This window comes from Tupaia chinensis, unplaced genomic scaffold (genome assembly GCF_000334495.1).
Source record: "Tupaia chinensis unplaced genomic scaffold, TupChi_1.0 Scaffold000569_1, whole genome shotgun sequence".
Classification (NCBI taxonomy): Eukaryota; Metazoa; Chordata; class Mammalia; order Scandentia; family Tupaiidae; genus Tupaia; species Tupaia belangeri.
In genome coordinates this window covers 2749431-2776823 of record NW_006160083.1, presented here as the reverse complement: position 1 = coordinate 2776823, position 27393 = coordinate 2749431, and the positions used below count along the sequence as shown (strand labels likewise).

Sequence of the window (27393 nt, the reverse complement as noted above, 5' to 3'; positions counted from 1 at the left end):
AGTTAGGCATATCTTTGGTAATGTATCCTCATGGCTCTCTCACTGCTGAATATGTGTCACCTGAGTGTGCAACTCTCACAGAAAATTCTTGTTCATTCTCACCCAGATAACTGAACCTGTGTAGACAAACACTTAAGCTGGTGGTTAATGAAACAATAAAGCACCCCTCGGTTGATCCCTAACCTTGGAGGCAGCAAATACGTATTTCAGCTCAATAGGACCCGATGAGAAATTCATAAAGGGATTCCCTCCTGCCAACTGTCTGTCCAGAATTTTGACAGTGAGGTTTGCCACCATAGAAAAACAAGCTCCCTAGGTTTTTTTCTTTCTTTCTTTCTTTCTTTTGTTTTTTTTTTCCCCTCTCACAGAGCAAAACAAAAACATCATACCTTGGTTTCCAACTTCATTTACCCAATTACCATTGCTCATGTTTACACAATTAAATCTGCTTGGCTTCCAGAGAGAGTTTAATGTGACTGCAGAAAACAAAAAGAGGATTCCTCTGCATGCTTGGCTAAGCCAAGGAAGAGAAGCATCCAGGAGCGAGAGACACTCCAATTAGCCCTGAAATAACCTGACCATCTCTGGTTCCAGCGAGCGAACTGCCAGTCCCTGAAATTGAAAGATGAGTGTGACTGATGGAAAGCCTACTTCATACCAACTTGCAGCCTGGTGATGTACTGCAGAAGATGCCAGTGTTTGTATTATGCTCTTAACTGAAAATAACTAGCCTGTAGCAATTTGCTGTGATTTGGGGTGGGGAGTGGATGAAAGCCACAGTAGGAACAGAAAGTTAAACAGCCACATCATATTCTCCCAGGTACCTGGTCTCATTAAAAGTGACTCCTACACAGATCAAGGACAGAGAGGGCTAAAATTCAGCCTAATGTCTCTAGTGGGACTGTCTACTGTACATACTTGATCCCCTGAATCTTTATTATTCTCTTTCAGAAGATTCCCCCTCTAAGGCAATATAAAAGGTAAGTCCATAAAGACTGCTGGATGGATCATGGATCATTTTCTCTACTGTTTTTATTGGAGTTATCTTTGTCTCCCTCCCATAAGGACTTAGGTAGCATAGCCTATCACTCAACCTCCTCTCCTGACTTTATACTAGACTGCATGCCCACATGTTTGCGGAGGGATGGGCATGTAAGTATGATCTCATCATTTCCATCTCAATATTGCTAACCTCTCCGAGGCAGCCTCAATCACATATCTACTCTGTATTTCCTCCTCCTTCATGCGGCAGAGTGACTGCTGTAAGGCACACATCGGAACATGTCATGCTCCTGCCCTAATATCTTCGAAAGAGAACCTTCATAACAAGATGCTATGCTTTCATAACAAAGGCCCACCTTGTCTGTCAATATCTCTACTTGAGCATGATGGTCCTTAGTAACAGTAAATAATACACATGTCTGCCTCCAACTTTGCCCAGTGAATTCTGTATTTCTAGGGCCAAGAGTAGTACCTGGTTGAGGAGAAATCCTCAAATATTAGTAGCAGGGAATCTTCAGGGGATTCTGCCCTATGTAGTACTTTGATGTAAAAGAAAATTCTCTGTGTTTGTAGTAGACATAGAAGCAACTTTTATTTTTTACCAGGTTCCTAGTTACTTAGCAAATGTACTAATGTTAATTGCCAGATAGTAAACACCATAACTTAAGCTTTCAAACTAGAGAATAACTTCAGGTATCTTTTTTTTTTTTTTTTTGGAGAGGTTTTTGCTATAGGGCGCGTGCACTCGCCAGACAGACAGAGAGAGACATAGAGACAGAAAGCGAGAAATCACCCCCCAGGGGGGATGGTCACGCCGCAATCCCTTCTCCTCCATTCTCCTCTCGGGATCTTGGGCACGCACACACACACACATGCCTGGCGTGAGTTTTAAGTCACCAGGTCCGAGACGCGACCACAGTAGACTACATGGGAGTCCAGCGACATAGCCATTACGCTAACTGCTGGTCCCGAGAATAACTTCAGGTATCTTAACACAATGAAAATGATTTAAAATACTACTTGATTAAAATAAATTATGTCCACAAGAAAGAAAGAATGCTCTTGTAATACTCTTTTACAATTCAGTGACTTTGTATTCCAAGTCAGGCCTTGTCTCTAGGGCTGAGCTATTATACCTAGAAAAGTTTAGCTTACTTTTGGGTGGACACTGGAGTGGACATCTGCTGTCCTTGAATTATGCAGTAACTTTCCTCAGAGGAACTACCTCACCACTCCATGTGGTTCTGGTGGGAATGTCAAAGAATGTATTCTGTAAGGGGCAGTCATGTGAGCCGACTCTGGCCAACAATTGCATGTATATCCCATGATTGGCATGTGACCCAAGCTGGACCAATGAGACCCTTCTATGGATGTTTATGTAGTTGCTTCAAGAGAAAAGTTTTTCTCCTAGGGCCTTTAGCTGGGATCAAAGCATCATACCACCTGTGGCCATATGCTGTCCAAATCTCTATCATTAAAGAAGTCTATCTGCAGTTGGAGATACAAAAACATTAAAATTCTTCATTCCAAAGGGCAGTTTCTCCATGAGTTTTTAAACTACATGGACCAAAAATTCCTTTTTCTTGCTTAACCTATTTGAGTGCTATTTTTGTTGTTGTTGCTGTTGCTTGTTTGTTTTAAAATAGCCACTTACTATAGCAAGAGCACTGATTTAATTGTCTATTAATTATGCACCCAGTCTCCAAATAAGCTTTCATGAACATGGCCATGAGCTTTCTTGGGCAGGATCTCAGGGTATCTGGAGGGCGATGAATATAGGCAAACAACACGACAAGGCCAGGGAAGACTTAGCCAGTTTTTGGAGGCCCATCCCTTGACCTCCATGATGCCAACCTCTGGCAGTATCTGCTACTCTAAGTACATCACAGACCCTGTCCTGGATGAAATATTCATGTATCATATTCCTGTAACACCTTGCATGCTCCATTTACTATTGCATCAAAATGTACATGCCTGTTTCATGCCTGTGCTTGCTTGCTTCTTCCTCCCTTCCTTTCTTTCCTTTCCTTTTCTTCTCTCTTTCTTTCAAGCTCTATCAGAGTTAAGACTGCTTCTGCTTACTGTATACTCCCCTGGCTACAGAACCCCTGGAACTTAGTGAATATTTAACAAGTGTGTGTGGGACTAGACTACAATATTTTATTTGAAATTTATAACAAGAATACAGTTTGAATGATTCCTGTATTCCCTGGATACCCAAAACACAATTCCTGGACCAACGGCTTCAGCATCACCTAGGAGAAATGCAGATTACTAGGCCCCGACCCCCAGACCTATTGAATCAGAATCTACATTTCTTCCTCTGTTTTTTTGTTTGTTTGTTTGCTTTTAAATTTTTGCCAGAGATGTGAGTCCTCACTAGGGGAAGAGGAAGAGAGAGAGAAAAAGAGAGAGAGAGAAAAAAAAATCAGCTCCATGGGGCTTGAGGCTTACTTTCTCCTCCATCTCTCCCTCCTTTTGGGATTTTGGGAACTTGCATCTTGTGTGTTTTTCTAGCCTTTAGGTCAGACACTTGAACCATGTGGTTGGTCATGTGAGATCTAGCCTCGCTAACTACCATGCCACAGACTGGCCCTAGAATCGACATTTCAACAAGATCTCCTGGGATTCATGTGTCTGTTAAAAGTCTGAGAAGCACTGTTTTATGTTCTGTTTCCAAAATAAAATAATATGTCTGTACTATACATTTGGATTTGGAAAAGCATCCTTTAAATGAGAACAAATAAATAACACCAGCATGTGTATGTGTGTATAAAAATTTATATATTTTATAATATATTTATTATTACTGTCATTTATATATTTTATATAGATATAAAATGAGTGCTTACTATGTGCCAGGCACTGTGCTAAAGGCTTTATTTGGAATGAATGTTTCAGTCTTTGCAATGACCCTATGGGGGAAGAACTGTTATCTATTAGCACCTTTTATAGAAAATATGTGAGGATACAGAGGTAGAAACCCTAGTACAGTTAAGAAAGTCATTTGAACTTGGAGGATAAGAAGTCTCTGACTGCTCAGGCTGGTTCTGATGTAATGTTTTCTTGGGCTGTGCATATATGATTCATACATGTGGACACTGATACTATCAGCTGTCATACTGGAAGCTCGGGCTGCTTAATGGATGGTGGGTGAAGCCATTACCTTTTGGCTGAAGTGAGGTAGTCTGGTGGGGTAGTGATGGCTTCTCGCCTAGGATAACACCGTGAGAGTCACTACCTACTCATTTTATTTTATTTATTTATTTATTTTTTGAGAGGTTTTTGCTATAGGGCGCGTGTGGTCGCCAGACAGACAGAGAGACAGAAAGCAGGAAATCAACCCCCAGGGGGGATGGCCACGCCGCAATCCCTTCTCCTCCATTCTCCTCTTGGGATCTTGGGCACGCACACACACGTGCCCAGCGTGAGTTTAAGCCACTGGGTCCAGGCCTCGAACCGCGGTCGACTACCTGGGAGACCAGCAACATAGCCATTACGCTAACTGCTGGTCCCCCTACTCATTTTATTTTGAAACTGGTGTTGTTTCTCCAAGCTCAGATTTGGGACTAGATGACTAAGAAGCCCCCTTTTGGGTCTACAATCTTACTGCTAACACATCACAAGCATTTCATAGCACAGCAGTTGAAAGTGTGGGCTTTGAAATTAGACAGGCTGATGTTCAAATTCTGGCTCTAAGACTAACCAGCTGTTTACCCTTGGACAATTTAATGGCTTTCTCCTTTAGGATTTCCATGTGCCAAAGAATAATTGAATATTTTATTGAGGGTAAGAGGCATATTTTAATATGTCTGAAGTCTGGATATATCTTACATGTGATGGCACCTCCCAATTAAGTTGACAGCAGTATTTAATTCTTAGGAGTACATTATAGTGCATCTTATAATCGTGTCCTTTTAGATTCAGTGAAATATGGTAATAAAACACTTATCTCATAGGCTCGTTGTAAGAATTAAATGAGATATTCCTATAACTACTTAGCATATACTAAATTCTCAATAAAGGACAGTTGTCATCATCACCCACAGTATCGCCTCCTTGATAGAAGAGACACAAACATGGTTTCATATTTGTTGATCCATGGCATTAGTTTTAACATATCCTCTTTCCCTCCAGAATCCTTCTGGGTGTCAGTGTTTCAAATGTGTTTCTCATTGCCCTTCCCTCACTTTTTGTAAAGTATGAGTGAGGGACTAGTCTACAGAATAATTTGGGCTTGGAAACTCAGATTCTGTGTCACTGAAACAAAAAAGATGAAGAGAGAACATATAGTCTCACATGTGTAAGTCATGAAGCATGAGACAGTCCTCATCTGAGTATGGATTAGATCTCAGTGGGATTCACCTGCACTGGTCCCTTGGGGCAGGCAGCACCCTCCAGCAGCCTTCTGGGTGTCAGTGTTTCAAATGTGTTTCTCATTGCCCTTCCCTCACTTTTTGTAAAGTATGAGTGAGGGACTAGTCTACAGAATAATTTGGGCTTGGAAACTCAGATTCTGTGTCACTGAAACAAAAAAGATGAAGAGAGAACATATAGTCTCACATGTGTAAGTCATGAAGCATGAGACAGTCCTCATCTGAGTATGGATTAGATCTCAGTGGGATTCACCTGCACTGGTCCCTTGGGGCAGGCAGCAGCTTGGGTGGCTTTGTACTGTGCCTTGGTGGCTATTGAGAGCCTGGTTATCGCTTTCTCTCTTTAGACAGGCCATAGACCTGTTCGAAATTTAACTGGAAATAGGGAAACATATAGGATTTCAACACCCCTGAATCTGCTTGGAAGTTCTTTGGATGGATTTGACCCAACCTAGAAGGTTTCTGTCAGCAGGGGAGGAAAAATGTCCTCAGTTCTTTGGCAGTCTTAACTGCCCTTGGGAAGACTTTAAATGTAAAGATTTTGGCAATGATCTGATCCCAGATAGTACTGTTCTGTTATTTGGCAGTCTTCCTAATTTAAAAGTTATAGGCACTTTTTAACCCTATCCACTGAATAAATGGATATTGTCCAAGTGGCACCACATTGGTTAGAAAGGCTGCATGGAAAAAAGCAACAAAACTGCATGGTATTTGAATTTAGACAGACCTGAGTTCAAATCCTGCTTGAGAGAATCACTTATCCATGCTGAATTTCAGCTCTCTCATCTGAAAAAGGGACAATAATAAAGCCTTCCTTATGGGACCACGGTAAAGATTGAATCAGATCCTCCATATAAGTCCTTAGCACAATGCCAGGGCTCATAGGTAGGTTGGGTGCCTGGTTGTCCGGCTATTCTCTATCCAACCACCCACCCATCTGTCCATTCTCCCACCAACCATCCACCCACCAACCATATGTCCATCTATCTGTCTGTCTGTCCATGCATCCACCTACATTCCTCTGTAGCTATCTATTTTTGTTTTGCCTGCCTGCCTATATATTACCTACCTACCTATTTACCTACCTACATATTACTGTCTAAAACTTTTATCTATCTATTTATCCTTTTTTATCATCATCTATTTAATTTTCCAAGTCCTTGGCATATTTGAAGGAAAAAGTTGTTTTATTTCAGATTCCAGTGGAATCGTTATGATGCTTAGAAAATTATGCAAGTATTTAGCCAAGAACTGAGGCAAAACAGCAATAGTAGTGTAGACTTTCTCAGAGCTTGCTGGTTTCAGAACGTGTGATGATTTAAATGGAAATGAATTTAAAATAATAGAATTCATTTGCAGGAGTCACAGCTTTTCTTTCATAGACTAGCAGCCTTTTGCATCTTTTTTTCTTTGAGATACTGTAATTAAACTGAACATTTAGTTTCTAATAAGGCCACCAGACAGAAAGCATAAGTCCACTAAAATGCCATCTGCAGAGTCCTGTAGACTCTTAAAGCACAGCCTGACTGAAGGACTCGGCAGCTGTCCATATTCTAGTCCCCAGCATTCTATCCCACCCCTATTTGCACGTGTCATTCTGGTGGTGCCCTGCCACTTCCATACAGTTGGTTGTGTTCACTCGTCCATGTATTTGTGCTCTATTCTAAGAAAATTAAAAATGGAGGGGCAGAGTAAGAAAAAACATGTAAACATCAGCAAAGAAGAAATTATAAATCTGCTTGAAACCTGATATGCTTAGAGGAAGGCCTCAAACAAACCAAGCTTTAAACCCATTTCTGTTTTGACATTAATTTTGAAGTCTAGTTTCATTCTATTCCTCCTCTTCAGTCCTTTCTCTCCATCACAACTAGTGTGATGTTCCTGGACCGTAAGTCACCAAGCCATCCACTTATTTAAAGAATCTTCAGTTGTTCCGCTAAAAAATCTATATGCGTGCAAAAGTTGCCACAGATTCCAGGTTAAGAATATTTGGGCCAAAAGACACAGTCTGAACTCTAGCTTATTATAGCATTTGAAGGCTTCTGAGGCCTTGCCACTGTCTATCTTGCCATTATCAGCCTCTATTACTGCCATCCTTTCACCATACTTTGTGGCCTTATTGAATTATAGAGTAGTTAAGAGTATGGTCTTTGCCTGTGCTCAGATTGTAAATCTATCATTACTATCACCTCTAGGAGTGTGTGTGTGTGTGTGTGTGTGTGTAAGAGAGATATTTGCTATAGGATGCATGTGCTTGTTGGAGAGATAGAGACAGACAGACAGATAAATCACCCATGGAGGGGTTGGCCATGCCACAATCCATTCTCTTCCACTCTCCTCTTGGGATTTTGGGCATGCATGCACATGCACCTGGTGTGAGTTTGAAGTCGCTGGGTCCAGAACTCAAACCGTGGTCAACTACATGGGAGTCCAGTGACGTAACCATTACACCATCTGTTGGTCCCAGGAGAGTGTTTTTAAAGCTTTCTGTGTCTCAATTTGCTCATCTCTACAATGGGAAAATAATCATATTGCTCTCCTGAAGAATTTTGATGACTAATAAATTAATATGTAATTTTAAAAAAGCAGTCAGAATCATATGTGGCATGTAACATCCATTGGATAAGCTAGTATTTTTTTATTAGCTATATAGTTTAATATAATTGCATACATTATTCTTTCTACCTTGGGTGTCTTTCCATTCTCCAGTCCTAGGCTCCCTTAACTGATTCTAAGTCATCTCTTAAGGCAGTTCAAGCCTTAAGACCTCATGAAGATTTCCATGGTTTTCTGACAGTGTTGTATCCTTCTTACACATAACACTACTAATAGGTGTTGTACTCAATTTGTAATTTACACATATGTACCCATTTGCACATATGGTCCATGAGGCTAACAGCTATTTCTTTCTTGCTTACATAGTCCTTGGCTTTTAACACTATACCTGCTACAAGGTAGGCTCTCACTAAGCACTCAACTAATGAATAAGTGATAGAAAGTAGGAATGGATATCTTCCCAAGGAGAGAAAGGCTCATGCGTCTTGAACACGGGTATCGAGTCCTCATATACTTTTCCCTAGCTTAGTGCTTGGCATATGCTCAAAATGCTTTATGAATTGTCCTGAAATATGCTCAATTATTAAGTTTAGAATTATTTTTTGAGTCTCCTGTAGACCTTAAACACAATGACCAATACTATACACTTACTATAATTTTAAGTCAGAGCTCTCCTCAAAATAGGTTCAGAAGTTTTGAGACCAAACAGGAAGAAAAGTTCCAAAACCAGAGAACTTTCTAAAAGCTTTCTTCTTGTGAATCTTCCAGCAGCAGCCCCTGCTCAGTCACCCTGTCCATGCTTTTCGCTTCATCACAATACAAACAAAAACAACATGGACATGACTTCTTTCTGTCTTGGCTTATAAACATTCATCAAAGAACACAAATTTCTCAGTAGGGCAGAAAACAGAAAAAAGAAATGAAAAACAAAAAGGAAGATTCATTTGGTTCAGTAACCTTAAAACAAACAAACAAACAAAACAAAAAACTCACATGAGGCCAAATTACTGGAATCCTGAAACCAAAGATAAAATGAAGCTCTGCAGCAAACCAGAATTCTCTGAAATATGCTCAATTATTAAGTTTAGAATTATTTTTTGAGTCTCCTGTAGACCTTAAACACAATGACCAATACTATACACTTACTATAATTTTAAGTCAGAGCTCTCCTCAAAATAGGTTCAGAAGTTTTGAGACCAAACAGGAAGAAAAGTTCCAAAACCAGAGAACTTTCTAAAAGCTTTCTTCTTGTGAATCTTCCAGCAGCAGCCCCTGCTCAGTCACCCTGTCCATGCTTTTCGCTTCATCACAATACAAACAAAAACAACATGGACATGACTTCTTTCTGTCTTGGCTTATAAACATTCATCAAAGAACACAAATTTCTCAGTAGGGCAGAAAACAGAAAAAAGAAATGAAAAACAAAAAGGAAGATTCATTTGGTTCAGTAACCTTAAAACAAACAAACAAACAAAACAAAAAACTCACATGAGGCCAAATTACTGGAATCCTGAAACCAAAGATAAAATGAAGCTCTGCAGCAAACCAGAATTCTGTTCCTTCAAAGCTTATGCCTTTATGGAAATTCTGCTCTATAAAGGTCAACATTGAATGGGCATGAGATGTATTTAGACAGCACAAATTAACCCCTTAAGTATTATTGCAACTCCCCGTTGCTCTTTGGGAGTACATACCTTAAGGAGCTACTAAAAAACAAAAACAAAAAACAAAAACTGAATATAACTCAACAGTCCTGATAACTTATAATGCATATACAATTGGTTCACCTGCATCCTTTTGATTCTCTATTTGAAAGAGAGAGCACAACAAGGAGAGAAGAGAGAGAGGAAACAAGAACACATATGCAGGATTAATGAGCAAGTGGACCAAAATGCCCCCCACTTATGTGTGATACATGATATCGGAAGGAAAAGTTGCCCTTGGGTTCCCACCGCCCCGAAGTGTGGGGGCCAGCAAAAAAAGGCTCCTTCACAGAGGTGGAAAATGCTGCACAAATAGAAAATTAGTAAAATTAAGTTTAATGTAAAATCAAGCCATGAAACATACAAGAATTCTCCAAGTGACAATTAAGTCATATGTTCTAGTCAGAGCTTAGAGGACAAGGACAAGTCAAAATCTCCAGAGAGAACAGGGAAAAGCTTCCCAGCCTGAGAGAGAACAGACATGAGGCAAATAAGATCTAAGTTTTACAGAGAATGGACCACCTTGTGTGATCTCTTACCCATAATATTTTAACATCTTAAACATGGAAAGAAGGCATGACTTTGCCCCAAATGTCCTTTATCTGATACCTAACGCATTGCTCCCCAGCCTAGCTGCTACCTTTTTATTGTGTACCAGTGACAAGCACTTTACAAATCAGGGTTACACACAAGCAAAGTAAAAATGCATTCAGGTCACAGACAGAGAATAACTGAAAAACTTACAGACAAATCTGAGTTTATCACAGACAAATGGCTTAATTGTCTAACCTGTTTTAGATTGATAAAAAGTGACTAGACTTCTCACACTGGGTTTCACAGACAGAACCAACAGACAAGCCAATGCTAAAAAACTTGAAGCAAGGAGAGTGAGTTGGTTTGGATCTGGATTTTCTTGAAATAATGAAAACAGAAAGAGTGAAGACAGCATGGTGAGGAGGTGGTAGGTACTCACGAATGGTTAAATCCATCACTTGGGAGGCCAAGCAGAAGACAGGATGCTCATACATTTCTCTCTTTTTCCCTATAAAAGAGGATTTGGGCATGCAAGAGGCTTAGGTCAGAGGTAAAGAGGTTAAGGTCATAGGTTAGAGGAAAACGTTACATTAGCTCAAAGGAAAATAGCCACAGAGTATTTTGGGATAAACATAGGATAAAAGAAAAAGGAGTTCTGAAATTGGAGATCTACTGGATTAACCATTCAGCATGCCGTGAGTCACGAGAGAGATTGTGACCATGATTTTACACGTCTCTTTAGAGTTGTTTGCAAGAATACAATGACCAAAAACATCATGAGTAAAGGAAACAGAATTTCATTGATTTAAGGCTCCAAGATACTAAGGATTTCAGACTTTAGTATCTAAGGCTCTTGAGGTATTTCTTCATAAACATAGTCTCCAGCAATATTACCACAACTTCTTTCCAAAATTCTCAGGTAACTAAACTAATAATACTCACAGAGGGACTCCAATGTAAAAATGGAAGTTTTTGTTTTTGTTTTTGTTTTCCTGAGGATAAGATCAGAACCTTGCAAAAGAAAGTTGTCTGGTAGTAATATCTTTAAAGCTGCAATAGCTCAGCTGATGGTGGACTATGTTCATGAAAGAAAACCTGATACATGCAGCCAGAGGATGTTGGGTTGTTTGAATTAACAATCCCAGCATGCTTTGAAATTGGTGTCTCAGCCACTTTTGCAGAGGTCACGTCAAAAAGTGGCTGAGCCAATCACGGACAAGGAAGGAGAGAAGCAGAAGAGAGCAGGTAGTGTGGAATGAGGTACTTCTCTGAAAAGAGAGTTGGAAAAAAAGGATTGGTTTCTTCAAAGAATCCCCAGACCTAAAAGTCACAGTGCAAAAGATAATTAACACAACCAAGAAGAATTGAGGCACAAAAGGAAATTACAGACCAGCTGATCTACTTTGGAAATGAATGCATTTTTACTTACAGATCTTAAAGTTTGTTTTGGGATATATTTATCTGAAAGAAGAGAGCAGATCTTACCAAAAGACTAGTAATAGCTAGACCAAGACCTATGAGGCAGCAGCCATAGCAACCGACCATTTCTTGATCCCATCCCATCTCTGGCCTTGCCTAGAATTATTAGATACCCAGTTAATTTTTACCAACCAAATACAACCAATCATTATGTCCTGGGATGGTAAATACTGGAACAATTATTTGCTAATATAGCCCTTTTACAATCTTCATGTTCTTCTATTTTTGTCACTCATTACCAAGTCAAGAGTTGATAAACATCCTTTTAGTGCCCAATTCTTAAGTGTTTCTCCCTGGATGCATAACAATGAATTCATTACCACTGGTACACAATTTGCATTGTCAGACAGACAATATTAAGAGAAAGAGGACATGTAATGTACAGAACACTGCAAATTTGACATGATCTTCACCTAATTCTCTAAGAAAATAAAGAGTTTGCAGGGTAGGTGATGGGGTCTGGGAGGTTGGATAGTTTAGTTTTGTTTTGTTTTCTCAGCCATCCTGAGGCAGACAATGCGCATTTGCTGGTTTTAGTCAGGTGTCTTGTTTCACATGTGAAAGAACATCAGATTCCAGAATGCGGACACATCGAGTTTTGCACACAGAACTTCCACATTTATACACTTACACCACTGGTCAAGTTGGGTGTGGTTTTCAAATCACCCTATAGCAGCCAACAGGGTAACAATGAAAAGTGATTAATACCTTTGCGAATGAATAGGTCCCAAAGAACCATATCTTCTCAAGTAGAGTTTACTCAAAGCGCCTTTGGTGATTACTTGGTCATCAGTGACCGCTTCCCTAAAACTTGAGAGGGCACTGGTAACAAGCATCCAAGGTCTGGAGTAACAAGAATGAATGAGATCTAAAGCCAACCTGGAGCCATCAGAGATGGCTCAACACTAACCTGCCATCAAGTTTGAAATGCTACCAAAAGTCAAGATACCTTTAAGGGGCAAGAAAAAGTTAAACAAACCTGATGTTGCTCTATTCAATTCCTGTTTACTTCCAATGCTATCAGCAGTGGACAAGTGACTGCTTCACTTCCCTCTATGTAAAAGAGGGATGCAATCGTACAAAACCCTTTCATAGCAAAACATTAGCTACAGAGCAGATACTTTGGGCCAACATAGACTCTCAAGAGGACCTTTGTCATCTGATAACATCCTATTTTCAATATTCTTCCTCTACAAATGCTGTTCATGAACCCCTGTCCTGTCTTTTATTTATTTGGCCACAGCCAAGGAAGCTTCCACATTTCAATGTTTTCAACTTATCATACTCAGTTGGAACACTGTTTTCTGGTGCCCATTAGAAAAGAGAGAGACTTCCCCAGGGAGGCATACCAAAATTTAAATTCAGAACTGGGGGCAGAAGGGAGCCTTACCTTCGATTTTGGCATACTCTGAGAGCCGAGAATAGTTGACTAAAGCAGCCTGTTCTAGACATTTACGGATGACTGTTTTTACCTCCTCTTGTGGCACTGGGGTGACTATATCTTTCATCAAAACCTTTAGGTAGGAAAAAAGTGATTATTAAGAAGATTCAAACAAACATATTATTCATTTACACTTCTCAAAGAGTTCAAGTTTAAAATTAGTTGTGAATGATTCCTTGCAACTTCATACAGGTCACGGTTAAAGAGAAAGCACCAGAATTTGAACACCCAGTTAGGATGGTAAAGCCCATTCATAAATCATGAAGGACTGGAGATAGTCTTCAATATAATCTAATTATTGAGGAATTTGGAAAAGATATCTAGGATTTGGAGTGTTCTCACTTTAATTCTGACATATGATGAATAGTACACAGATCTTTTAAAAATTACAAGCTAGGTCATTCGACCATAATATTTCATTACAATTATATCTGTGTCCCTTTACATATGCAGTCTGCTTTTTACTTTCATTCTTACCCTTTCCAAGAGTGAGAGAGTAGCTTTTAAAGCACCTTCAGGTCGACCAAATGGAAAGCAATACCTAAAAAAGACATAAAATCATCAGGTTGCCCAAATCTATTACATTTTAGCATGAAATATGCTGCAATTTGATTCCTATAGCAACTCCCTCTGAGGAATGGAAAATGCTTTTTATTTTGTCACATTGTGTTATGTTAATCTGAATTCACACCATATATGTGTGTATATAATGTATATATGTGTATGTGTGAATAATGACTAAAGAGGGACTCTGCAAATGTCTGCAGTAGAAAAGAATATTTAGAGTGATGACATAAGGCTCTGTTTAGATTTCTATTGTGAAGAAGAATCATTTGTTAGCTCAAATGTGACCTTACATATTATTATAGACACCAGCATTTAAAATATATTAATTGGAACAGGCCGAAATTTAAATATACTTCTTTAAGTACCCCAAAGAATTAATAAATGAAATAGAGAAATATATTTAGAACAAATACATGATTCTGCTCTGTTCTATCTTGCCTTTTTCTTTGTGTTTTTTTTTTTTTTAACTGTCATTGGACCTTTTGCTATTGGTACTCATTTTACAGCTCGTGTACAATCATTAAAGATTAACCCAGGAGAATTTTGACAGAGAGAAGTATTTATATACTTTACAGTGCCACTCAGCATTCCATTGACTATTTCAAGCTATCATGGGTATTCCAGAATACCATTATTCATGGTACAGAGAGACAAGCATGGGCTGCGTAGACTCATCTATGTATGCATCCACTTCCTCTATTTGCTAGCTAGGTGGCCTTGGGCAAGTTCCTTACGCTCTCTAAACTTCATTTTACTCCTTATCAAATAGAGATTTTAGGGACTGAACAATGGTGCAGTGGTAAAACACAATGCTCTGTGAGGCTGACCCACATGGGAAGGTTCTGGGTCCATGCCCAGAGACATCTATGACAACCCCAGGCACACATGTGCCCATGATCTGGAGTTGGCATCAAGACTCTTTTGAGGGATTTCTGTTTGTCTCTTTCTCCCTCTCTCTTATTATGAAATAAATATGTAATAGGGCCAGCAGATGGCATAACAGTCACGTTGCTGGACTCCAACATGGCCAACCGTGGTTTGAGTCCCAGACTTGGTGGCTTGAAACTCATACCAGGCATGTGTGCATGCATGCCCAAGATCCTGGGGGAGAGTGGAGGAAAAGGGATTGCGGTGTGGCTATCCCCCCTGGGGGGGATTTTCCACTTTCTCTCTTGCTGTCTCTTTCTCTCTTTCTCTAGTGAGTGCAAGTGCCCTTAGGGGGAAAAAGATCTCTAGAAAACAAAGTGAAAAATACATACCTTATTAAATAAATAAATGAGGATTATAATAACTACCTCTCAAAGTTGTTCTGAGAATAAAAATGTGACTTAATACTTCTTAAGCTTCCAGTTCTGTATCTGACACATAGAAAGTGTTTAGTAAGTAGGAATTATTATAAAGGCTCTTAGTATTTTTGAGTTTCTAGTTCAGGATTCTGGTCCAGAACCACCAGTATGGCATCAAAAATGTGTTACACGGTAGAAGTGGACTATGTGGTCTTAAGCACAGGACTTGTTGACTAGCTCCAGTGTGTGGAGAAAAATCAGTCTCCCTGGGCTGATTCTAGGTGCTTTCGTTTTCTACATAGCCAGCTAGTCCTGTTTCTGACATAGTAGAGAAGAGAAGACCATCATGAGGGTACGACTGATCCACTGATTCATAGGATTTCTTTCTTTCTTTCTTTCTTTCTTTCTTTCTTTCTTTCTTTCTTTCTTTCTTTCTTTCTTTCTTTTTAAACTCTTTTATTTAGTAGCTTTAAAGAAATATCAACTTCTACTTATAAAAATAATTTCTACTTAATCATTTCTTTTTAGGACATGTATACTCACCAGAGGAAAAAAGAGAGAGAGAGAGAGAGAGAGAGAGAGAGAGAGAGAAATCCCCAATGGAGCATGGTCACACTGCAATCCTCCTCCATTTCTCTATCCTTTTGGGATTTGGGACATATGTGAATGTACATGTGCCCACATGTTTTTCGAGTCACGGGGGGCCAAGACTTGTACTGCCTAGTTGGCCTTGTGGGATCTAGCTCCCTTGACCACTAAGTTAGAGGAGTGGTCCGTGTCCAACTTTTATAGTAGATTGATGACCAGGGTCAGCTTGCATGAAGGTGGCTTTGTGTTTTGTCTGTTTGTTTGTTTGCTTGTTTGTTTTAGTGAAAGTGAAATAAACTTAAGAATTCAGTCTCCTGGCTATTGTAGAACCATGCCGATTGGTTTATTTTTTCCATGAAGTTATTTCTTATTTTTGTTTGTTCATTTGTTTTTAAACTTGCCAGAGAGCATGTACACTTGTTGTATACAGAGACAGAGAGGGAGAGAGAAATGAGAAAGAACTCCCTGTCGGGGAGTGTCATGCTACAATCCTTTCTCCTCTGTTTCTCCTTTTGGGATTTTGAGTATGCACACACATGTGCCGAACGTGTTGTTCAAGTTGCAGGTCTGGACTCAGACCACACGGTTGGCCATAAGAACTAACTGCCTTAACCACCACATCACCAGCTGGCCTTCCATACAGTTATTTCTAAATATCCAATGTGACTGTGTCTTTGATAGATTTATAGTTTTGGAGAATTAGACCCCTTTACTTTCCCCTTCCCATTTCACCCTCCAAATAAGCCCTAAAACCCAAATCATTACCTAAAATGTGTTATCTGATTTTCCAACAGAACTCGGAGTCTCTCTTTGATTTCTTCAAAACGTTCCTTTTCCTCAACAGTCACAGTTCCAATTCCATCGGGCCTGAAAGAAGACATGTCAAGAAGTGACGGGAACCTCATTTGCTGACACCATCAAATCAAATCTCTAGCAGGAGGAAACTGTCCATTTTAGAAGAAACAACTCCAATGATCGATGTGCCTCAGGAGAAGCCCAGCTATTCAGGGCTGGTTTCTCGAGGGGATGGGTTGTTTTGGGGTTATTTTAGAAACATGTACAGGACCGTAGCACATTTCTTGTGAAATGGTAAAATGTACAAATTGGTGGCTTGCAGGTTCAGTCCAGCTCCTAGATTTCTGTGGTTTGACTCACACCTTTTTAAAAAGTTTGAACTAGTTTGACGGCGTATTTTGAAGTAGAAAAGCTCGATGCAGTTCTGACTACTGATTTCTTTTTGCAAATGTGAAACAGTTAGCATTAATTGGTGAGCACAGTTTCTTCTTTATCTGGATGGGCACTCACCTAGTCTGCACCTGTAAGCTGCATTTCCTGTCTCTTTAATAGGCTTTTAGATGTGAGACCCCTGAAGTAGGCACCCACATTCCTATAAAAACCCTGCAAAGTGTCTGTCATTGCACAGTGTTAGATGTTCTGAAGTGGCTCGATTTCAAGTTTATAATTATATGATATGTTCAAATGAATTTAAGCGCTCATATATTAACTGAAGAACAAACCACACATGTTTTCTAATCACAGCAAACTATTGCTCATCATAATAGAAAGGACCCTAGCACAAATAAATGATTTCAGTTTAATCATGATATTCTCACTGTTTTACATCCCCACTGGGTGAATACACATTGCCCCTATGCATTATGGACCACTCAGGTTGAAAATGTAAAGGGAGGCTGCATAGTTACAACTCAAGTTTTGCTGTGCCAAGCGAGATGGAGGATAATTTGACCCATTAAGACATTCCAGCTTCCCGAATCTCATAGTGACTTGTTTTGACTATTGGCTGAGCCAGTCTGCAGATTGGTGCATCACCATGAAACTTCTATGGGAACATTCTTCAGTTTGCAAATGCAAGTCATCTTGAAACCAAACAAATGGTCTTATTTATAGGCCTTCTCAAAGATCTAGCATAAGTTGGAAAAATTCTTTATACTAGGTCAGTCTGACTGCACAAAAGACTTAGCAAATGATAAAAAAATGTACCTCCTGTTAGGGGTTAACTGGTCAGCTTCCCTTCTTTTTAAATAAATGTCTTATCTAAAAAATGACCCCCCGACACACTGTATTAAAAAAATCCCCAAGCAGTAAATCCTATTCAGTCTATTTTTTCAAAACCTTTCAAACTTAAAGGAAAACAATGATAAATATCAGGTAGTCTGTGGAATCTAGGATACGCCCTTATTTTCAATTTTCTTTTTCTTTTTTTAGAGAGGTTTTTGCTATAGGGAGCGTATGCTCACCAGAAAGAGAGAGAGAGAGACAGAGAGACAGAAAGTGAGAAATCACCCCCCAGGGGTGATGGCCACATCACAATCCTTTCTCCAGTCTCCTCTTGGCATCCTGGGTATGCATGCACACATGCCTGGCATGAGTTTAAGCCACTGGATCCGCAACTCGAACCATGGTTGACTACATTGGAGTCCAGCAAGATAGCCATCATGACAACTGCTGGTCCCCTTATTTTCAATTTTTCTGGAAAGAAATCTCAAATGTCAATTTATAGGTTATGTACTACATTCTTAAAAAAAATTTTTTTTAAAGTTTGCTCACCAGAATGAGAGAGAGAGAGAGAGAGAGAAAGAAATCACCCCCTGGGCGGGGGAATGATCATGCTGCAATCTCTTCTCCTTCATCCTTCTTTTGGGATTTTGGGCATGCACACACAAGTGCTTGATGTGTTACCTAAACTGCTGAGTCCAGGACTCTAACTGCAGTCAGTCATGTGGGATCCAGCCTCCTTGACTTCCAAGTCATCTGCTCCCTTGCCCCACCTCCACCAAAAAAAAAAAAAAACACATATTTTTAAAATGAAATGTTCATGAATCTCTAGTTAAGTCTCAGGATGAATTCATTGGTTTCCACAAAAATACATATGGCATTTTCTTTGGTATCTTTTTATTCTGTTATAATCTATAACTTTCCTTAGCTGTAGCTTTTGAATTTTGTTTATCCGAAATTGAGGTTGCTAATGCAACCTATTTATGTAATGGGCATACATGTATACAGTTGGTCAATTGAGAAAAGGGGAGCCATCAGGACCAGCAGTTAGCATAACGGCTATATCGCTGGACTCCCATGTAGTCGAGTGCAGTTCAAGTCTCAGACCCAGTGGCTTAAACTCATGCTGGGTGCATGTATGTGCATGCCCAAGATTCCGAGAGGAGAATGGAGGAGAAGGGATTGCGGCGTGGCCGTCACTACTGAGGGGTGATTTCTCGCTTTCTGTCTCTCTATCTCTCTCTTTCTTTCTGGCAAGCGCACAGGCCCTATAGCAAAAACAAACAAACAAACAAACAAACAAAAAAACAAAAAAAAAACCTCTCAAAACAAAAGCATTGTGTCTTCATAAGGAATATGCATGCACAGAGAAAAATGCTATTGAATATTATTTACATTTGAAAGATGAGTTTTTTTTTTTGAAAGATGAGTTTACAGATCCCAGCAAAAAGATGGAAAACAAAGAGATGTCCATTTATCATGAACAGCACAGAGATATGTGTGGCCATGATTAGGAAACAAACTTCTCTGCAAATAAAATCATCCATTCCTTACTCAACAAGCCTTACATGGCAATTAGAAGGTGGCTTTTCAATTTGTGTTTGAGATGATAAAACTGAACATTTAGTGTGTGCTTAGACTTCTCAGTTCACTCTCACTACATAGTATATTGGAACGAAGGTATAATTTGCTTATTCTTTTTCCTTTTGTTCTGTTGATTCACATTTGTAAGTTTTTAAAAAGAATGATTTAATTTTACTTGTTTATTACTTTTCTTCAATTTTGACCAGAGGGAGAGGGAGACTGAGAAAGCAAGGCGGCAGGTCCAGCACTCAAACTGTGGTCAGCCCATGTGGGAGTCCAGCACCTTAACCATCATGCCATCTGTCAGCCTCCACATTTGTAATTATTAAAGGTATTGAAGAACAGCTTCTATCTCCTTGATAACTGCTCCTTGGATACTTTCTAGACATTATTAGTTTCACTATTCAAAAAGAGTGAACAACAAAAAATTTATTGTAGTCTCTGAAGTTTACTTCTTGATACCCTATGTCAGTGTGAATAGTTTTATTTTAAAACAAGTAAAACAAATTAACATTAAATCTGTAAGGCACGTAGTATAAAACTCACCAATAAAACAGGCAATAAAAAAATGGATTTTTGACATCAAATGCAAATTTGGTGGTAATTGCCAGAATTTTTCTGAAATGGTATAGGTAACAGGCAAGGAGGACATTACTTTCCAAACTGAAAAGAGACATTCAGGAATAACATAATTTCGCAAAGATTACAGATTGTAACTATATCAGGAAGTATCTTCATCTGGATTTGATTTCACAAAATAATTTGAAAATTTTGTCAAACATCAATTTCCTTCCCATTGACCCCAATAATGTGTCAAAGTTAATTGTGCAGGTTTAGATAGATATCTATAGAGCTACTAAATGAAAAATCTCGATTAAGTATTTTTTTTGGGGAAAAGGAGCAGTTTTCCAAAGAATCAATAAAATGCTTTTCTAGATAAGTAGTTCTCAAATTGAGTATGCCTTGGAATCTCCTTGAGGTCTTGCGACAACCCAGATGGCTGGGCCCACTTTAGATTCAGAAGGTCTAATGTGGGGTGGAATCTGAGAATTTGTATTTTCTTATTTATTTATTTATTTATTTACAGTCATTCACTGTACATCAACACAGTATACAAAATGAGATTTTCCATCCAGGATACATCATATATTATTGGCTCAATCAAGGACATTACCATACATGTTATCATCAACAAATAATTTTCTATTTCTTGATTCTTACATATTTTGCTTTCTCCCCCTTGATTCCTTACCTCTCACCCCTTGCCAATTCCCCCTTCTCCCACACTGATATCTACAGTTGTTTTCCTTACCTTTTTTCTCACCTTTTATTGACTTACCAATGATTTTAATTAATTTAAAAACTTTCAATAGCAAACACAGCTAATATACACATATCTATGAACACATGGCTTACTTTAGGCATAAACCTCAGTGAATAAAGTGAACATACTATAAGGTAGCACCTAGCTGGGTTTATATAGCTTACTGTAGTCAATAAATAGGTATTAGTAGGTATTTTTCAAAGCATTTTTTTAAATTTCAGGAAAACAGTTTTAATTTCAATAGACCAAAATCAAAAGATGTTAAGAGAAATTTGCTTAAAACTTAAAGCCAGGAAAAAGGTTAGAATTCAGTTCAAATAGTAGGTAGATGAACCTATCAACAGTTTAAGAGAAGACAAAAATTCTTAAATATGGAAAACAAAGCATCAAAGAAAATCAGTAATGTTTTAGTCTAAAGTAAAAATATATTTCACTAGTTAAGTCTCATGTAATTAATCTCTCTTCTATTGAATTTGCAATGTTGCTGTGGTCTGATCTTTCCATTTGAACTCTGAAAGTTACCATTCAACTCTGGACTTGTCCCTACCATTAGGCTGGCCATTCTCTTGGTTGTTTATTGTACTCTTATTTTTGTGTGTCCAACTTTAGTTTTCCTGATATAGCATTCTCTTTAGCACTTCTTGGAGAGCTGGTAAATTCTTTCAGGTTTTGTTTATCTGAGAATGTTTTCATCTCCCGCGCCCCATATGAAAGATAATCTTGCTGGGTATAGTATTCTTGGTTGAAATTGTTTTTCACTTAACACTTTGAATATATTTTTCCATTCTTTCCTTGCTTGCATTGTTTCCAATGAGAAGTCCGACATTAGTCTAATGGGATATCCTTTGAAAGTAATTTGACGTTTCTCTCTGGCCAAATTTAGTATCTTTTCTGTCTGTGGTTTTGGCCAATCTGGTTATGATGTGCCTTGGGAAAGATCTTCTTGGGTCGATTCTATGTAGGGTCCTTTGTATTTCTTAGGTCTGGATATTTGAGTGCCTCTCTAGGTTTGGAAAGTTTTCTTCCAGGATTTCATGGAATAGATTATTAAATACCCTTATTAGTTTCCTCACCTTCTGGGATACCGATTATCCAGGTGTTTGGGCGTTTAGTGGTATCTAGCATTTCTTGTATATTATTCTCATTTTGGGGGGGCGGTTATTTTCTCAGTCTTTTTGGTGAATTATTCTAGGTTAGAGGTTCTATCTTCTACATCAGAGATTTGATCTTCTGAATGATCTAATCTGCTTTTGGTATTTTCAAGGGAGGTTTTGATTTCCTGTATTATAGTCTTCATCTCTAACAATTCCATTTGATTCTTTTTTATGGTGTGTATCTCCTCTTTCAGGTAGTGTAAGAACTTCCTCACTTCCTGGAATTCATTGTCTCTTGTCTCCTGCATTTTCTGGAGTTCATTATCTCTCTTCTCTTACATCTATGTTAGCTTTAATGAATATTCTAAATTCTTTATCTGACATTTCCACAAATTCCCTTGTATTGTCTGTAGAGGAAGAGGAGTTCTTCTTTTCCCTCAGGGGAGAGATATTTTCTTGGTTTCTTACATTTCTTGTGCCTCTGTGGTGGTTTCTGGTCATCCAATGAATTATACGTTTTCTCCCAGTTTTTGGAGTTAAATCTGAGCATTCAGAGGAATGTAGGAGGAGATGACCTACAGTCTCTAAACAGTACCATTTTTCTCCCTTTGAACAGCTGATTCAATGGAAATTGAAGATTAATCTGACTCTGAAAGTATTCAGATATTTGCTACTGAGCAACTATACCTGTCTAGAAAATTAGTGTGTGGAGGCTGAGCAGAAAAGTGAGAAAGGCAAAAAGAAAAGGAAACGAGAGAGAGAGAGAGAGAGAGAAAACAAGACAGGAACGATAAAAAGAAAAAAAATTGAGCAAAGAATGAAAGCCGCGTGGTACGACACTCAGAACTCAGGTATAGATGACTACTGATTGGTTTGTCCCATGGAGGCAGGGGGAAAGGAGGAATTAGCGAGACAAAAGAACAGCAGAGAGCTAAAAAGTTTAAAACTTTTAAAAAAATGGAGAGAAAGAGATGGAGAGAGACAGAGAGAATAAATAGGGTGTTCTAACCAGGCTCCTGGCTAGATCTGAGAGGCAGAAGGGTAAAGTCTGGGTAGAAGGTCTCTGGTGGTCCTAATCCCTGAATGAGGCTGCTCAGAACTCAGATATAGATGGCTACTGATTGGCTTGTACTGGCTCCTGGCTAGATCTCAAATGTGTATTTTCTTAATTGCTAGAAGACACATATACTCGCGAGAGAGAGACAGAGAGAGAGAGAGGGAGAAAGCATCCCTAATAGGCTGTGGTCATGCTACAATCCCTTCTCCTCCATCTTCCCACCTTATTAGTATTTGGGGCATGTGCAAACACCTTTTTTTTTTTTTTTTTTTTTTTTGCCCCTTTAACTGGGATTTGAACCATTCAGTCAGCCACAAAGGATCTGGCTCACTTAGCCAATAGGCTACTATAGGCTGGTCCTATAATTTGCATGTCTAACAAGTTTTCTGGTGCTTCTGGCTCTGGAACCCACATTTTTCTTCCAGTGTCTGAAAGCATATGTTTGATTCTGATTTCCCAACTTCCCTTAAACTAGAGTGAATTTGGAACCAAAGATCTTATATAAGAATCACGTAGACCACTCACTGAGCTACTAAGCCCTTCAAAGTGGCAATCTGCACTGTTTCCGAGATGCCAATCCAAACGGTACGGGTTGCAAAATATACAGTAGAATTGTATTGGTGTCTTTCAGAAACTCTGCTTTTGTATTTTTTATTGATTTGTTTTTGGAAAACATTTTGGAGAGAGTCTATAATTATTATTAAATTGGCTCATCATCTTGTTTCTTTTTTCAATACTTTAAAACTTTACAAGTCACAAATAATGACAGAAGAGGAGGGATGAAGCTGGATTTTAAACTTCTGGCTCGAAAATTCTGGGTTGAGATGTGCCTTTACATGGAACACGTGTCTAGGTGCCTGAATCTGTCACCTCTCATGTCTTGACTATACACGTTCTATCCTTGATCTTTGGCTTCTCAGCATCCATTCTCACTCCTTCACAGCCTCTGAATTTCGAGGAAAGACCTTGGCCACATTCTCAGTACTTTTGAAGGAGGGTAAGTTAGAGTGCCTCCTCTCCCACTATGAATGTTGCAGGGTTCCCAGAGGCCAGCTTCTCCCTTACAGGCCACTTGACATCTCAGCTGGACAATGACCTAAGCCCAGCCACCTGGCCACTCTTATTTACAATGAGTAATTGATACAAGGCCTGAAGAAACTGGTCAAATTTGCTTGTCCCAACAGCTGTGCCTAGATCAGATTGTCTTCACAGGTCAGTGGGTCTTGATCTTTGCCTGCATCTAAGAACCATAGGCAGTCCCACTCTCAAAGTACTGATTCAGTTCAGTTGCAGAGGAGCCTGGATACTGGTCATTTTAAAGTGTCTCGTGTTATCTTAAACGTATGCTGAAGGGTACAGAGCAACTACTCTTCAGTAACTCCCTTTCTTCTGGTTTCCCCTTCTCTTTCTCTTTCTTTCTCTTCTCGTTCTCTTTCCCCTTCCTAATAAACTTTCTTTTGCTTAGGTTATTCAGAATTAGTTTTTGTTATTTATATTAAACCTGACATAAGTTTATAAAGCACACATCCCTTTTGCCTCCACGCCCCCGATTTCAGTATACGTGTTGATGCTTTTGAACTTAGCTTTAGACCACACACATACTCACGGAAAAGCAGTCCCTGGTCTCTGGTTCCACCTAACTGCACACTGGCTAACAACTCACTTCTTGTATATCATGATCCTGCAAACTTGAGACAATATGCAGGTCAAGTGCAGTCATTTTTGGAGGCAAGCTGGAGCCTGGATGCTCTCCCACCTGCAGGCCATCAGCGGAGCCAGAAGTGGGTCTCCCCAGCCACAACAGACTATATCGCATCTGACACGACAGGCATCTCCGGAATCCACCTTTCAAGTTTTCGGCAAACCATTTTCTCACTGTCCTTCACAAAGTTGACATTTTCGGCAGCATGATAGGAAAGATGTCATGTCGGCTGCTCTTCAAGTTCTTGTCACGGTGGTTAGCACCAGTTCTGTCATCTTTACTCTCCTCACAGTCTCCCATCTTGAGCCATGTCACAAATAATAATACATCCAGAGTTGTGGTTTTCTTTCTTTCTTTTTTTTTTTTTTTTGTCAAAATACAATGATCACAACCCCAGCTGCCTCTCGTTTGAGTTACTAGTTATACAAATTGTTCCCTATTCCCCAAATGCTTCTGAGCTACTGCTTATTAATTAATGTGTATTGTAGGATTAATCCAATAAGATTAAGTACTAGGCTTTTAACATGAAACATTTTGATATTTGAATTAAGTGTGAACACTCTAGTCAAAGAATTCAAGCTGTAATGTGTTTTGTGAAATGAATTTACCTCTTTGGGGTCATTAAATCATCACTACACACGCAGGTGAGCACACGGATTCCTGGCATTTAATTACCCTGCTCGCATGGTTCTCAACTTACGTAAAAGCTGGGCCCCAACATCTTCCATTTGAAAGGCAAGATGTCCTTTCGAAAAAATTAGGATGCTAAATTAATTCAGAACTTGCAATGATTGATATGTTCTGATATTGCATCTGTTTGGTGATTAAGTGTAGATTCCAGGTGTAAAAAAGAACCATATGAATTCAATAAAAGAGGCAGGCGGTCTGGTCCAACACTCTGCACACTTCCAGCTTTAAACCTCCAATCACTACCAATGAGGGGTAAAACTCCAGCTAAAGAGAGAATATACTTTCATCTCTAAATGCAAATGTCCACATATGCTGGTACAGGCACTGTAAACATGATATATTCTCTCTCTCCAAATGGATGCATGCCTGCAGACCGCATTATGGATACGTGAAAATGTCCTTAAACAAGCATGATAACTGAATCCTACTTGTGACTACATTGTCCCAGCCCAGAAACATGACAGATGAAAGGGCCAGAGTGGGACAGAGTATTTTAATAGATGTTCCTTGCTCTTCTCCCTCAACAGGGCATTTAGACCAAACAGCCTCTCTTAACCTCTGACATTTTAAAAATTGGCTTCTCTAATTAAAGTAAGTCTTTACCCTTATAAATTTTAGAATGTCTTTGAACTTAATCCTAACATGGAATATTTTTCAAATCACTAATAACTACAGAGTCAAGATACCACCATACCATTATATTCTCAAAAAGAGACGTCCTTGCTTGCTCATCTGGATAGTTTGTATAATCCTAGAGTGATTACAAATTATAATTATGACTCTCACATTCCATAGTCACTGCTTCATTATGAAAGCCAGCCTCACTCCTTCTCTCTCTTTTCCTTCCAGCCCCTGCCCTTTTCTAATTATGCCCTGACGCCCTGAGGCTCAGACACGCTGCTAAAACAAATATATCAAAGTGTTTGTATCACAAAGAATAAGATAGAAAGCAACAATAAGCGGTTTCTACAACATTACCAGAGCGCACGGTGGCTTCTTGGGGTTGTTTAATAGCCAACTTCCAAAAGAGGACTGGAAAGGGAAAAAACATGCCAATGAAGTGTTTCATGACTTGTTCAGTTTTTCTAAATAGGTAGTCATCATAACTAAATAATTTCAAAGGTGTATCAACCCTGTTATAAGAGTGGGAGTGGATGAGAAATCTCTACTGAGCAATCATGAAAATATGGATGCTATTAGCATCATACAGCATGTAGCATTTACTGCGAGGGAGGGTGTTAGCCAAAGTCGCTCAGACTTGATCCAGGTACTGAATAAAGAAAGAACCCAACAGATGACTAGAGAAATGATATAAAATGCAGGAAAACATTTTAGTTATCTCGGAGAAGGGCTAATTTTTAAAATTGGTACTAGAATGAGTTTCCTTCAGGAAGAGAGTCATGTGGGTTACCAGGAGACAAACTCTGAAGTTTCTTCTTGGACACTTGGGATGCTTACATTTACTTGGAATTTGTTTGGAATTTTTTCCCCTTTCTCTTATGAGCACTTTCTCTTAAGTAGAGCTACTTCTTCAGAGTCTATAGAGCGTGACCCAGCCAGGTTCAAGGCTGACACCTGTTTGGAGCTGGAAGGCTACCCAGTGAGACATGCTCATGTTCATGAGTGCAACAGTGCTTTGTATCCCTGTGTCCCATGAGACCAAGAATAAGGGAATCAGTCATTCTCCACCCATGCCTGCTTGTCATGTAAGATGCTGTATTCAGAGGTCAGTAAAACAGCTATTCTTGCTATGTAAGTTCTGTTTTTGTTTTTGTCTTTGGAAAAGAACAGTTAAAAAGCACCAGACCTAATGTCATTGTGTGTGTGTGTGTGTGTGTGTGTGTGTGTGTGTGTGTGTGTGTTTGTAACAGAGAGAGGGTGAGAGAGAGAGAAAGGAGAGAAAGTGCAGCATTAAAGTAAAAGCAAATATATATATATATATTACTCATTCACTGCTACGTAGGCATTCATCAAAAAGGAAAAGAAGGAACATTATGTGACATGGACTGGGAGTGAGGGCCCAACATTAGAGGCAAGGATACAGACAATAAGGCACTTGCTTCTCTCCAGGGGAGAGAACATAGAAACTTGAACTCTCGTAGTGGCACTGGAGAGGGAGAAATGGATATAGTTGAGACATACTTAAGGGCACTGACAGGGCAAGCAGTTGAATTGCTATGATGTGCTCAGGGAGAAGGGAGGAGGAGTCACGGATGGCTCCTGAGGTTGTCTTGGGCAACTGCTTGGGTGGGATCACTTAATATCTTAGAGCGGGCAGAGTGACAAAGGAGAAAAGTGTGTTTGTTCCATTTGGGTGGTTGATTACTCAAATTCTAAACCACAGGGATCATATGGTCTCTGAATTTGGCAGTACCTTGGCTGCAAATCTCTTTC

General features: G+C 39.3%; 1 protein-coding gene across 25 annotated transcripts in view; it reads right to left on the bottom strand.

Moving 5' to 3' along the window:
- CADPS (calcium dependent secretion activator) overlaps window positions 1-27393 on the bottom strand; it is a 423537-nt gene that overhangs the window by 130930 nt on the left and 265214 nt on the right. For 11 of the 25 annotated variants that reach the window (XM_027775523.1, XM_027775524.1, XM_027775534.1 and 8 more), the window contains 5 exons: window positions 16298-16399; window positions 13569-13632; window positions 13041-13164; window positions 10611-10679; window positions 9722-9739 (listed from right to left, as the gene is read on the bottom strand). In XM_027775523.1, coding sequence (XP_027631324.1) covers window positions 9722-9739; window positions 10611-10679; window positions 13041-13164; window positions 13569-13632; window positions 16298-16399 — 377 coding nt within the window. The remainder of the gene's footprint in view (window positions 1-9721; window positions 9740-10610; window positions 10680-13040; window positions 13165-13568; window positions 13633-16297; window positions 16400-27393) is intronic. The other 14 variants (XM_027775535.1, XM_027775537.1, XM_027775529.1 and 11 more) reach the window with 3 other exon arrangements.